The sequence below is a fragment of the Vulpes vulpes genome, chromosome 2, assembly GCF_048418805.1.
Source record: "Vulpes vulpes isolate BD-2025 chromosome 2, VulVul3, whole genome shotgun sequence".
Taxonomy (NCBI): Eukaryota; Metazoa; Chordata; class Mammalia; order Carnivora; family Canidae; genus Vulpes; species Vulpes vulpes.
The window spans coordinates 95,953,812-95,968,495 of record NC_132781.1 but is presented as its reverse complement, the minus strand read 5'-3'; the positions used below and the strand labels follow the sequence as shown (position 1 = coordinate 95,968,495).

The following is a 14,684-nucleotide window of genomic DNA, read 5'->3' as shown; positions in this document are numbered from 1 at the left end:
TCCCTGAGTAGCTCAGCGGGTTTAGCACCTGCCTTCGGCCGGGGCATGATCCTGGAGTCCCAGGATTGGGTCCCACGTCAGGCTCCCTGCGTGGAGCCTGCTTCTCCCTCTGCCTGTGTCTCTGCCTCTCTTTCTCTCTGTGTCTCTCATGAATAAATAAATAAATAAAATATTTAAAAAAATGAAAAAAGGTATATTCTTTGAAACTTGTATTACATTTATTTTAATTCACTGTTAGTTGATTTTATGTATTTCTGTTGAGTATGGATTTTTTTCACTTGTGAGTGAATTAATTTGAATATACACTTATATAAATTTCAAATAAATAAGCCATCTGCCTGTAAAGAATAAAATTCCTGCCAAAAGAAAAACAAATGATATATATGAAAACATTTCTGTATGTCTACAGAGAAATTATAAAATGTATTATTGTTTAGCTCAAATCAGTGGAATAATAAATTTCTGTATTTCTACAGAGATATTACAGAATGTATTATTATTTAGCTCAAATCAGTAGAATAATAATATTTACTTTAAAACATTTGACAGCTTGACTACTTTTGTTATATGGAAAAATTTCATTGACGTCATATCAGTTAATTCAAATAATCATCTAAGTTGTCAACTATGATTTCCTGACTGATGTATTACTCAGAATTTGAAGTAAAAGAAATGGGAAAATAAACAGATATTATATTATCTAATAAGAAATAGGCATCAATTTTGTTCAGGAATTATGAAAACTTCATGCAGCTCACTAATTTAAAATGCACACAACATGCGGGCACACATCAAGGACCTTGATATGATTAGCTTGACAATCAAATAATTTGTGGAAGAAATAAAGCTCTCTGCAAAATACTACTTGAGGCAGAGTGAATCATTAAGGATCAAATATATACACTTTTGAAATTCTTTGTGCAACTCCTCAGTCACTGCCACACATCCATCAACATCTCTCATTTCTGCAGCCTGGTCAGACAGAAACAGATTTAGGATTGTCAACTGGGTTGGATAGAAGGGGGAAAGAGGGAAGGCAATGATACTGATGAACAAAATCAGTAACCTTTGGATGACATAGTTCTTGATATTCCCAAATATACATTTGGCTTAATTTTCATTTCCAAAGACAGTATCCTCAGAGCAGACCGCCTGAGCACACCAAGTATCTCTACATGGTCCTTACGTGGTTCTTTCATTTTCAAATATCATGTCTCTCACTTCTCTGTCCATTGAAATACCATTCATCTTTCAAGTCCTTTCTCAAGTCTTAAAGTGATGACACCAGTTTGCAGTTGGAGTGGGCTTCTTTCCAGGGTAAGAATTTGCTTATGTCCACAGAGCAATATGCTCAGGCTAACATTGCAGCACTTTTAAAATTTCCTCTGTGTTATAATTAATTGTGTTATTGTCAAGAATGCTTTTCAAAGAGATCATATCATATGCAGCATATACCGTCATAGTCTTTATAACAGTCATAGCTTTATCATGATGTCTTACACACTCTGGGGTTAATAAAATCTTCTGAATTGAAATTAAATTCACAATTGTCACCACCACACATAAATACATGTACATAAATATAGCAAATAAATTTTTTCATGTCTATTTTTTACTTTTAAAATAGTGTTACTACAATATTGAAATGGAACAATACTCTGAATTTCATTTCAGAAATACAAATTTTGCTTGCATTTTTTTTGTAAGTCACAGGCTTACCTACTATAATAAAATCTCCTTCACTGAAAATTCAGATGAATTTGCAAGAAACAGCATAATAGAATTGATTCTTATACAGAATCAGAGTATATGTCAAGGTATGCCTTACCTATGTTTGCTACAAAAATGACTGCCAACCACTAAAATTAAGATAACTTATCTGTTAGTTCTTGGAGGAGAAATCTGATCCTTAACTCACATATCTCCATAGTGCATATTATCAGATGCAAAAAATGCTCAATTAATGTTTATTGAACAGAGTGAGAGATAGCAAACTATGGCTCATTGACCAATCCCACCTGCCACCTGATTTTGTATGGCCTCAAAACTAAGGGTTTTTACATATGTAAATGATTGAAAAAGTTCAAAACAGAAATATTTGCTGACATGTGAAAATTATATGAATTATAAATTCTAGAGTCCATCAATACAGTTTTATTGTAACATAGCCATGTTCAATCTTTATGTATTGTCTATGGCTGTTTCCACAGTATAATGGCAGGGTTGAGTAACTGGGACACGTGAATAATCTAAAAAGCCAAAACTATTTACTATCTGGTATTTGAAGGAAAAGTATGCAGATTCCTAGAATAGAAAAGGTATAAAGTTTATGTCTCCCTCACTAGATTATGAATTCACGGGGGAGAAGAGCTTTGTTCTTCTTCACTCTTATATATGCAGGTCCTAGAATAATATGTAGAGAAAATAAATGCTCAATAACAAGTTTTAAAAATAATAAAGAATAAATGAACATTAATTTTTTACTGTTATCAAAATAAACAGATATTAAGATTATAAAGGCTACAAAAACTTAACCTAGAAAGTGAGTATGAGATTCTTTTTTTCCGGTTTTTGTCTTTTGCTGTTTCTTATCAGTAAAATAATACAACTCACTGTCTAAATAATGCAGCTTGCCAAGTATTAAGAAATGTATTATGGTTCCTAGTGCCCATTACAAAGGGCAGCATGGAACAGTTTAGGCCATGCTGATATGACAACACTCAGTGATAAATATAATGTTTATTCAGAAAGATCTAAAAGGTTGGAGAGGTTGATGTTGAGCAACATACTTTGGCCAAATACCTGATGGAGCTATCTATGTTGGACTACGATATGGTACACTTTCCTCCTTCTCAGATTGCAGCAGGAGCTTTTTGCTTAGCGCTGAAAATTCTCGATAATGGTGAATGGACACCAACTCTACAGCATTATCTGTCCTACACTGAAGAATCCCTTCTAAATGTCATGCAACACCTGGCTAAGAATATAGTCATGGTGAATCGTGGGCTTACAAAGCACATGACTATCAAGAACAAGTATGCTGCCTCTAAGCATGCTAAGATCAGCACTCTGGCACAGCTAAATTCTGCACTAGTTCAAGATTTAGCCAAGGCTGTGGCAAAGGTGTAACTTGTAAACATGCATTGGAGTATTGTAATATCTGCAAATAAAATTGGCACCATGTGCCATCTGTATATATTATATGTTACCTTTACTTACTTTTAATAAAGCTTGTGGTCCTTCAAAAAAAAAAAAAAAAAAGCCTTGGGAGGCTTTAAAGATAAACCAAAGAGGCATACTTTATGGGAACAGAAACTTGGAGGAAGGCATCAGAACATGTTACATTCTTTTAGGCTTTGGCCTGAAGTCAGGCTGCAGTTGTACCTGGTGTGTGTGGCTAAAATTCTGATAGAAAGGCTGCTATCTCCTTGACCCAGAAGAAGCTAGGACAGCCAAGTCTACCATAAATAAAGGAAGAATTCTAGAAAGAAGAGAACCAGAAGAAGAGGTCGCCTATGTTCCATAAATACCCAAATCTCTGGCTAAACTTAAAATATGCATGTGCAGGCAGGGAGCACATCTAGTAAAGGTTAAAAGTACTGAATTGATCTTTGAACCACCACCTGCAACAAACAAAACAGGGTCTTCAATTTGAGTCTAAACAAGCTAACCATACACTTAATCAAACAAATTATAAGCACCTTAGAAAAAGCTCTGGCAATTCTCATAAAACTGGACATTCGTTGAGACAGCATTTCGCTTCTAGGTATTTACCTGAGAGAATTAAAAACATAAGGACACAAAGATTTATTGAGGAATGTTTATAGAAGTTTTATTCATGATATTCCATAACAGGAAAAAACACAGGTGTCCACCAATAAGAGAATGGATGAATTAACTTACACAATTGCATTCTACTCAGCAATAAAAAGGAATCTTTTTTAATATAAAGCTTACCATTGTTGCAAAGTTGTATTTGAACTTTTGTAGTGATTATCATTTCATCTAAATGCAATGCTATATACTTTAAAAAAATCAATATTATATTTTAATCACTCTGCCACAAGCTTTAGTAGACTTCAAATATTGACACAGTGATGTTTTTAATGTTCTAATAGATTTTCAAACTTAGCTCTGAAAACTTCTCAGGGCATTGATTACATGATGGAAAATATTATTTTGGAGCACTAGCAAATTATTTCAAGAGTAACTTAATAAAAAATTTCATTAATACTCATGAAATAAGGATTTTTGAATGGAGACAAGATTCCAACAAGATAATTTTTCTATAAACATTTTCAAACAGCTAATATCTAAAGACAGAACATTTGCTTATTTAAAATAATATCTAGGGAAATAAGTCACATTTAACATTTAATTTAATTATTTAATTTAATTATAGTTACAAGAGATGCATCACTATTGTTGAAATCACCAGCCTTCAACAATTATGTCAGGCAATATTTTGCCCCCTTCTCCCTATGAGGCTTATTATTTTTTTAAGATTTATTTATTTATGATAGGCATAGAGAAAGAGAGGCAGAGACACAGGCAGAGGGAGAAGCAGACTCCATGCCAGGAGCCTGACGCGGGACTCGATCCCGGGACTACAGGATCGTGCCCTGGGCCAAAGGCAGGCGCTAAACCGCTGAGCCACCCAGGGATTCCTGGCTTGTCTTATTATTATTCCCACTTTTCACAGGTGAGGAAACTGAGAATACATGAGACTAGCAGCTTGATGACCAGGGTTCAAAATCATCCAGTTTGACTCCAGAGATCTGAACTCAAACCAAGTCATGTGGATACAATGGTGTGCGCCTATAAAACATCTCAATTTAGATGTAATCACTACCATTTTATTTCTTGACTGGCCATTCAAAGAATAAGCATGACAAAATGAGAAAAGAGTAGGAAGTAAGAAAAGAACGAAGGAAGAGGGCCAGAGCCAGCGCGCCGAGGACCAGTTGCTTCCGAACATCCTGCTCACCGGTACCCCGGGGGGTTGGAAAAACCACACTAGGCAAAGAACTTGCATCGAGATCAGGACTGAAATACATTAATGTGGGTGACTGAGCTCAGGAAGTCTGATCAACAGATATCATGGAGCCAAGAGCATGCCGAAAGATGCACAGATGATGGCACAAATCCTGAAGGATCTGGGGATTACAGAATATGAGCCAAGAGTTATAAATCAGATGTTGGAGTTTGCCTTCCGATATGTAACCTCAATCCTAGATGATGCAAAAATTTATTCAAGCCATGCTAAGAAGGCTACTGTTGATGCAGACGATGTGCGGCTGGCCATTCAGTGTCCTGCTGACCAGTCTTACCTCTCCTCCCCCAAGATATTTTTTATTGGATATTGCAAGGCAAAGAAATCAAACTCCTTTGCTGTTAATCAAGCCATATTCAGGCCCTAGGTTGCCACCTGATAGATATTGCTTGACGGCTCCAAACTATAGACTTAAGTCTTTACAAAAAAAGACATCAGCTTCTGCGGAAGAATAACAGTTCCACGGTTAAGTGTTAGTTCTGTTACTAGCCGACCAAGTACTCCCACTCTTGGTACACCAACCCCACAAACCATGTCAGTGTCAACTAAAGTAGGGACTCCCATGTCCCTCACAGGGCAGAGGTTTATAGTACAGATGCCCACATCACAGTCCCCAACTGTAAAAGCATCAATTCCTGCGACATCCGCAGTTCAGAATGTTCTGATTAATCCATCATTAATTGGGTCCAAAAACATTCTTATCACTACAAACATGGTGTCATCACAAAATACTTCCAATGAATCATCAAATGCATTGAAAAGAAAACGAGAAGATGATGATGATGATGATGATGATGATGATGACTATGATAATGTGTAATCTAGCCTTGATGCTTGTAACATGTAACCTTGGTCTTAAATCCATTGTACTGAGATTAAACGTACATGCTGGGTATTTTCAAGTTGTGCTGTAGAAAACTTAAATGGTATTTAATGAGTAAATATAGTTATCCTTTCCTATTGAGATGTTGGGTTTTTTTAAATAGGATTAGTAATGGTTATTCATTAGCCTTGAAGTGTGAAAAATAAAATTGTTGTTCATCAAAAAAAAAAAAAAAAAAAGATCAAAGGAAGAGAGGGAGGAGGGAAGGAAAGGGGAGCAAGAAGCACAATGACAGAGATCCCAGTTGTCTAAGTCAAAGATGAGGAGGCACACAAGGAGAAGAGAATAAGAGACACATGCAGCAAAAGGAGAAAATTTCAGGTATCCTGCCCAAGAAGACCAGGATAAGTAAATGTATGCTGTGAAAAGTCTTGAAGTAAAAGAAAAAAGTGGTGGGGAGGTTCTAAAGGAGAGATATACAGAGTCAAACAATTTGCAAGGTTTTGTAATGGTTAAAAGGTGGAAGCCAGATTCAATATCATCCCCATCTAATGTAACTGAACACATCGTAAAAATTTTGTTTTGCAGTGAGTCTTTGGTCCTATTTGTAAAGCTGATCCCTGGTTTATCATAAAGTTGGCTTATTCCTAACAAGTGTCAAAGATTTTTTTACAAAGAAGTATTTTTGCCATCAAAGCCAAGCAAAGTAATAAACTCCAGTTCACTTACCTAGAAGTGAAATTTAGGAACACCAAAATTATCCAGAAATGTACCAAATATCAACTTTTTTTGAATGTCAGATGTTTCATGGCAAGTTTTACCAACAATATCTCATTTAGCTCCTACATCAACTACCTATGAACTAAGTATCATCATTGTCCCTCTTGGAGTTGAGAAAACCATGGCTTAAAGTAAATTGTTCAAGATCATACAGCTACTAAGTGATGGAACTGGGATTCTAATCCACATGTGTAGTATTTATGTAAACATCTCCAAACAATTAATACCTGATACCTGAACGTTGGTTTGATTTAAATTATCTCTAGGGAAAATACTCACATTTCTAATTAGGGTGTATTTATTTGAGAGAAGTATCATTTTTATAAAAAATCACCAGCCTTCAATTAGTTATACCAGGCAATATACTACATTGTTTTTTCATATCACGTGTAAGCCCATCCGATGAGGGAAGGCACAGAGTTGATTATTGCTCACTAAAATATCTTAATCACCTGGTATAAAATGGTGAATGAATGAAGTTCATTAATTATCAAATAAAGGAATGAATAAATGTCTGGCTCCAGAGCCACCTCAAAGGTTAGTGAGCAACTGATCAGAGCTCTCTAGATAGCCTGAGAAAACAAGTGTTATTAGAGCTAAAATCAGTATAGCCAAAAGCAATATAGGCAAAAATAATTTAATGAATTAACCTATATAGTACTATCATGTTAAATTTTACATTTTCCATAAAGAGCCAAAACAGCTAGAATACCCCCAATTATTGTCTAGATAGACCTTCAGGATCCCAGGAATGCAAGTAATGAGAATCCAGTGTGATATTTTATATCATAAATAACCTGAAAATGTTTAAAGAATGCATAATATTAGAAATTATAACAATTGACATCTAAATATCAGCCAACATTCCTCTGCCATAGTCAACCACTTGACAAGGAAGAAAGAAGCAAACAGAAAAAATTCAAAGCATTTACCAGACATATCACCATTGTGATCATAAAGTGGAGGTGAGAGACCAGTCATCCCATTTCTTTTTGTCCAACCAAGTTGCAAACTCTGATCTCGTGTCATATTACAGAGACCACTCTCAAAATCACATCTTTCATAATTGGAACCTAATGAGAGAAAAAAGAAATTAGCTTTCACAATCCCATTTGGCTTCTTAAGAAATCAGACAATAATAGGGAAAAAAAAAACAGCTTAGCAACAAATGGCAAATGTAGATTAACATAAGGATTATTTTCCACATTTTAAGTCTACTTTATTAATGCAAAGCTTTTTTGCACATGACATTCTAATAAATCGCCACACACAAAAACCAGTGTGGTCAAACAGAAAGAAGGCCACGCGAGGTCAGAGGACTGAGGATCTAATCCTGGTTTTGTCTCCTATTACCCGAGTGCCTTAGCTAAGCCACTTAACCATAGCAAGCCCTTTTCTTCCCTTGTAAGATTAGAATAATGACATCCTGCCCTCTCTCCCTCAGATGATTGCTATGAGAATCTAATGACATAATTTATATAAAATACAACTCTTAGAACCATAAAATATGAGGAATTATTATTAAGATCATACTTTCAACTCCACCTGGATATTCCAGCCTCCCAGGCATATCAGAGTCTCAGGTGTGGGCAGATGGAATATGAGGACCCTCCCACTAAAAGTCAACCATCCTTGGCTGGGAGGCACCCCTGGTGTTAAACAAAACATAAGCACCTTCCTGTTGAATATCAATGTTCCTAGAATTCTTGGTGCTTCTATCAACAACAGACTATTTCTGGGGTTCTTTTTGTTTTTATTTCCAAGTTTAAGGGATCTAAGAGGCTTGGCAGAAGCTGAAGGATTTGGACATTTGCTTGTTTACAATAACCACCAGGTAGGGTTTTATTTCATTATCCAACATCTGCAAATATCATTCTCTCAAAAATAGGTTATCTCAAACATAAATAGCCCCTGATGGGTGATAGTTCTTAGCAACGGTGGAGATTTTTTTTTGACAAGTTTGTCCTTCCCTGACTGGTTGCATTAGCCACTGTGGGAGGAAATATGCTGGTGAATATTGAGGCGGTGTTGGCAACCCAGTCACAAAATCATAATTTTTACTTAAGCACATTTTGGGCAAAATATTATTTGATAATAATGGATCATGTTCCTGAGATCATACATATGAGTATTGAAAGCTGACTCAGAAACACCACTTTTAAATGACGTTAAGTAAACTCGGTTTATTACCAATGCTCTATTTCATTTATTTTATTCCTAGATCCTTATCTTGAAAGATTTCATAGACCAACTGTATTCTGTAATAACAGGAATCTTAATAGCTACAATTTATCGAGGTAGTTTGTTCTGTGCTAGGCATTCATTGTACCTGCAGTAGTTGATTTATTCCTTACAACAGCCTTATGAAGCAGGCATTTTTTTTTCTCCATTGTAAAGGTGAGGAAGCTGGAGCATCTGGGTGGCTCAGTGGTTGAGCATCTGCCTTTGGCTCAGGTCATGATCCCGGGGTCCTGGGATCGAATCCCACATCGGGCTCCCCACAGGGAGCCTGCTTCTCCCTCTGCCTGTGTCTCTGCCTCTGTGTGTGTGTGTCGTCTCTCATGAATAAATAAAGTCTTTATTTAAAAAAAGTGAGGAAGCTGGGGCATCTGGGCGGCTCAGTCAGTTAAGCATCTGCATTGGACTCGGGTCATGATCCCAGGGTCCTGAGATAGAGTCCCAGGTAGGGCTCCGTGCTCAGCAGGGAGTCTGCCTCTCTCTCTGCCCTCCCCCTACACATGTGCACTCTCAAATTAATTACCTAATTAATTAATTAAAATCTTTTAAAAAGTGAGGAAACTTAGACTATGTGTTATGGACATAAAGTAACTGCCCAACATAGGACAGCTAGTGAGTGCTGGGGCTAAGATTAGAACCCTAGTCTTTCTGACTTCAGAACATGAGTTCTTAAAGCTCTGTTCTGAGGCCTAATTATTAGTCCACTGTCCTATTTTGATCAAAAATCCAGAGTTAGAGGTCTATCAGAATTTCTAGTCAGCTTGAGGGAACCGGTATTTCCAGACAGAATTGATGTCATTCTATCCAAAAGCTAAGAAATTTTATTAGTCTGTAAATCATACCATGGCTAAATTTACAATTGCTATAAGGCCTTTGAAATATTTAGAATAGCTGGAATATCCCAATTATTACCTCATGGACCTCTCGTGATCTGGAGAATCTGGTTGAACAAAAAAATGAACTAAATTATAAAATTATTTGTATATATGTGTGCGTGTCATTCAATTAGCTATGCTAATTGAACTAGCATAGTATATTAGTTATGCATATGTATCTGCATAAATATATCTTCAAGTTTCCTATAGTTCCTAGCAATTTTTACAATCTATTTGTGATTCTAAAATACTCTAAAATTTTTTATCACCATATTTCAGTGATTATGTATATGAAATGTACATACATCCTCACATAAGTGTCAAACACTTTTTAAATACCAAGAAATTACTTTGCATTACAATTAGTTGATGTCTGTTCATGATATTTTGTTCTTTTTAATACAGAAAGATAATCATAATGATTTCTGGAAGTGTTAAAACTAGAAAAATAGCTAAACAGAATGCTTTTTTTCTTTCTGAATAATCTCAACAGGGGTTCTTTTTGTTATAAAATGAATCTAATGAGCATACATTTTCAAGTGTTTCTTATAAAAACCACAAACTTCTAATAACCGCTAGATTATTCAATAACTGCAACGAAAAAATTTCTATTTATTCTCCCCCAACAGAGAAATGCATATTTTAAACCATTTGAACAATGTTTCTTGCCCTGGAGCTGATTTGCCTTTTAATTCCATATGCCACACATCTACATTCAAATCTGAAACCATTTGCTATGCTAAAATCTGCCTGCATAGAGATTTCTGCTACCACAGCCATCACTAAATTGTGTTGACTAAGGCCACAATTCGATAGGATATGGAACAATGAGGAATGGTGTGCAGGAACTTATCAGTAGAATCCATGTTCCTGGGCTTTTTGAATACGTGGAACTCATTTTTTTCAATTTTGTGATCCCAAAGGTGGGGCGTACTATAGTCAAAGAGGGAGGGTGTCTCCACGTTGTGATCTGAGGTTCTTTGGAAGGCCAAATTATCCCCAGTGCCAGACTCTCTCATTTAAAATTCACTGAAGAGTTTCTCTTAGATTCAATCATTAACACCTTCACGGGCAGAAAAATATTATATTATATCCCCAAGTGACAGTTAATTTAGGGCATACTTCTGAAAAAATGAGTAAGAATAGAATAAAATTTAAGTAGTGGTAATGGTGCAGAACTCAGAATTAAGGATGGTAGGGATAGATCATCACAATAAAAAGTTCTTAGAAGACAGAAAAAAATAGAAGAATTAGGAAAAATCTAGAAAGGGAGATGCAAAGATATTAAATGCAAACCACATATCTCACAATTTTGCCTGGGCCTATATTACTAATGCATATCTCTCTTCCTCTTAAAAAATCTATGAGGTCCAATTGTAGTCTTAACAACGAGTCCTGCTCTTTCTGAAAAGTTGTGGCAAAATATACATGACATAAAATTTACCTTTTAACCATTCTTAGGACTGCTCTGTGGTATTAAATACATTCACGTTGTTATGCAACCATCACCACCATCCAACCCCTGAGCTTTTCATTTTTTCCAACTGAAATTCCATATACATTAAACACTGACAACCCATTCTCTCCTCCCCCAGTCCATCATTTTACTGGCACCCACCCTTCTTTTCTGTCACTATGGATTTGACTACTCTATATACCTCATGTAAGTGGAATCATACAGTATTTGTCCTTTTGTGACTTGCTTATTTCACTTAGTATTATGTCCTCAAGTTTCATCCATGTTATAGCATATGTCAGAATTCGTTTCCTCTTTGAAACTGAATAATATTCCTTTTTACATATATACCACATTTTGTTTATCCAATTCACCTTCTGAATGGGTATTTGGGTTGCTTTCACCTTTTGACTATTGGGAATAATGCTGCTACCAACACTGGAGTATAAATATCTATTAGACTCCCTGCTGTCATTTCTTTTGGATATATCTCCAGAAGTAGAATTGTTGTGTCATGTGATAATTCTATTTTTAATTATTTGAGAAGTTGCCATTCTATTTCACAGAAAAGCTAAAAAAAATTTACATTCCCACCAAAGTGCACAAGTGTTCCAATATTTCAACATCTTTACCAACACCTGATATTGGTTGGGTTTTGTTTGCTTATAATAGCCATTCTAATGGATATGAGGTGGTATCTCATTTTGGTTTTGATTTGCTTTTCCTTAATGATCAGTGATATTGAACATCTTTTCATGTGCCTAGGCACATTTGTATATTGTCTTTGGAAAAATATCTTTTCAAGTCCTTTGCCCATTTTTAAATCTGGTTGTTTGTTGCTTTTGTTGAATTGAGAGAGATCTTTATATATTGTGCATTATCAATCTCATATCAGATATATGATTTGCAAATAATTTCTCTTATTCAATGGGTTGCCTTTTCATCTTTATAGTCCTTTTTGTCCTTTGATACACAAAAGTTTTTCATTTTGATGAATTCTAATTTATCTAGTTTTTCTTTTGATATATATGGTTTTCATGTCATCTAAGAAATTACTGCCAAATCCAGTATTATGAAGCTTTTCCTCTGTGTTTTTTTTCTAAGAGTTTTATAGTTTCCTTACATTTAGGTTTTCAATCCACTGAATTAATTTTGTATGTGAGTTAATTTTGTATATGGTAGAAGGCAAGGATCCAACTTTAATCTTTTTGCACATAGATATACAGTTTTTACAACACTATTTGTTGAAAAGGCTGTTCTTTCTCCACTGAATGGTCCTGACACCCTCATCAAAAATTATTTGCCCACATATAAAAACTTATTTCTTGGCTCTCTATTCTGTTCTATTGGCCCATGTCTGTCTTTATGCCAATGCCACACTCTTTCAATTACCATAGCTTTGTAATAAGTTTTGAAATCAGGAAATAGCTTGGTTATTTTTCAAGGTTGTTTTGGTTATTTGGCATCCTTTGAGATTCCATATGCTTTCTGGAATGGATTGTACTATTTCTGCAGAAAATATTCTTGGGATTTTGATAGGGGTTATATTGACTCTGTACATGACTTTTGGTAATATTGACATCTAAACAATATTGAATCTTCCTATCCATGAACATGAGATGTCTCTCCACTTATTTGTGTCTTCTTTAATTTCTTTCAGCAACAATGTTTACTTTTCTAGGTATATGGGTTGTCTCCTTGGTTATGCTTTATTTTTTAGAGGCAAAGTATGTACTTTTTATTGAAGTATCATTTACATAGAATATTATGTTAGTTTCAGGTGTACAACTTAGTGATTTAATATTTAAACACATTACAAAATGATCACCACAATAAGCCTAGTTGTCATCTGTCATCATACGAAATTTTACATTATTGACTATATTCCCTATGTTGTATATTACATCATGTCTTATTTATTTTATATTTTATAACTGGAATACTATACCTCTTTTTAAATTTAAATTCAAGTTAGTTAATATATAGTGTATTATTAGTTTCAAGGTAGAGTTTAGCAATTCATCAATTGCATATAATACCCAGAGCTCATTATATCTAGTGCCCTCCTTACTGCCCATCACTCAATTATCCCATCCCCCCACCCACTTCCCAAGACTGTACCTCTTAATTCCCTTCAAACATTTCATCCATTTCCCCATTCCTCTACCCTCTGGCAGCTAACAGTTTATCGTCTACAAGTCTGTTTCTGTTTTGTTTTGTTTATTCACTCATTTTGCTTTTTAGAATCCACATACATAAAACCATATGGTATTTGTCTTTCTCTGTCTGACTTATTTCACTTAGCATAATACCCTTTACGTTTATCCATTTTATAAATGACAAGATTTCGTTCTTTTTTATGGCTCAGTAATATTTCATTATATATACATACCACATCTTTTTATCATTCATCTATTAGTGGATATGGGTGGCTTCCATATCTTGGCTATTGTAAATCATGCTGTGATGAACATAGATAGGGGTGCATATATCTTTTTAAATTAGTCTTTTCATTTTCTTTAAATAACCACCTAGAAGTGGAATTTGGGGATCATATGATAGTTCTATTTTTAGCTTTTTGAGAGACTTCCATACTGTTTTCCACAGTAACTGTGCCAATTTACATTCCCACCAACAGTGTAGAAGGACTCCCTTTTCCACACATTCTCACCATTTGTTACTTATTATCTTTTGATAATAGCCATTCTGACAGGTGTGAGATGGTATTTCATTGTTGTTTTGATTTGCATTTCCCTGATTAGTGATGGTGAGCATCTTTTTACGTACCCATCAGCCAAATGTATGTCTTCTTTGGAAAAATGTTCTTAATTAGAATGTTTGTTTTTTGATATTGCACTGTATGAGTTTTTCATATATATTAAATGTTAACCCCTATCAGATATATTATTTGTGAATATCTTCTCCCATTCCGTTAGTTGTTCTTTCATTATGCTAATGCTTTCCTTCACTGTGGAAAAGCTTTTTCTTTTGATGTAGTCCCATTTGTTTATTTTTGCTTTTGCTGTCTTTGCCTAAGGAAACAGATACAAAAAAGTATTTGTAAGACCTGTCAAAGAGCTTACTGCCTATGTTTTCTTCCAGGAGTTTTCTGGTTTTAGGTCTTACACTTAAGTCTTTAATCCATTTTTAGTTCATTTTTGTATATGTTATATATAAAAGTGTTCCATTTTCATTCTTTTACATGTAGCAATCCAATTTTCCCAACACAATCCATTAAAGAAACGGTCTTTTCCTCATGGTGTATGCTTTCTTTGTCATATACTAATTGACTATATAAGTATTCATTTATTTCTGGACCTTCTATTTTGTCCCATTGATTTATGTTTGTTTTTGTGTCTGCAGCACCATGTTTTGATTATAAAAGCTTTGTAGTATAGCTTTAAATCTGGAAGCATGATACCTCTAGCTTTGTTCTTTCTCAAGATTGCTTTGGATGTT

The 14,684-nt window shown here is 35.0% G+C and overlaps 1 protein-coding gene and 1 pseudogene across 1 annotated transcript in view; one reads left to right on the top strand and one right to left on the bottom strand.

Moving 5' to 3' along the window:
* Window positions 1-14,684, bottom strand: part of LOC140596595 (MAM and LDL-receptor class A domain-containing protein 1-like) — a 75,095-nt gene that overhangs the window by 50,390 nt on the left and 10,021 nt on the right. The window contains exon 2 of the mRNA XM_072745124.1: window positions 7,589-7,729. Coding sequence (XP_072601225.1) covers window positions 7,589-7,729 — 141 coding nt within the window. The remainder of the gene's footprint in view (window positions 1-7,588; window positions 7,730-14,684) is intronic.
* LOC112931137 (transcription initiation factor TFIID subunit 9-like) lies at window positions 2,833-5,874 on the top strand (annotated as a pseudogene).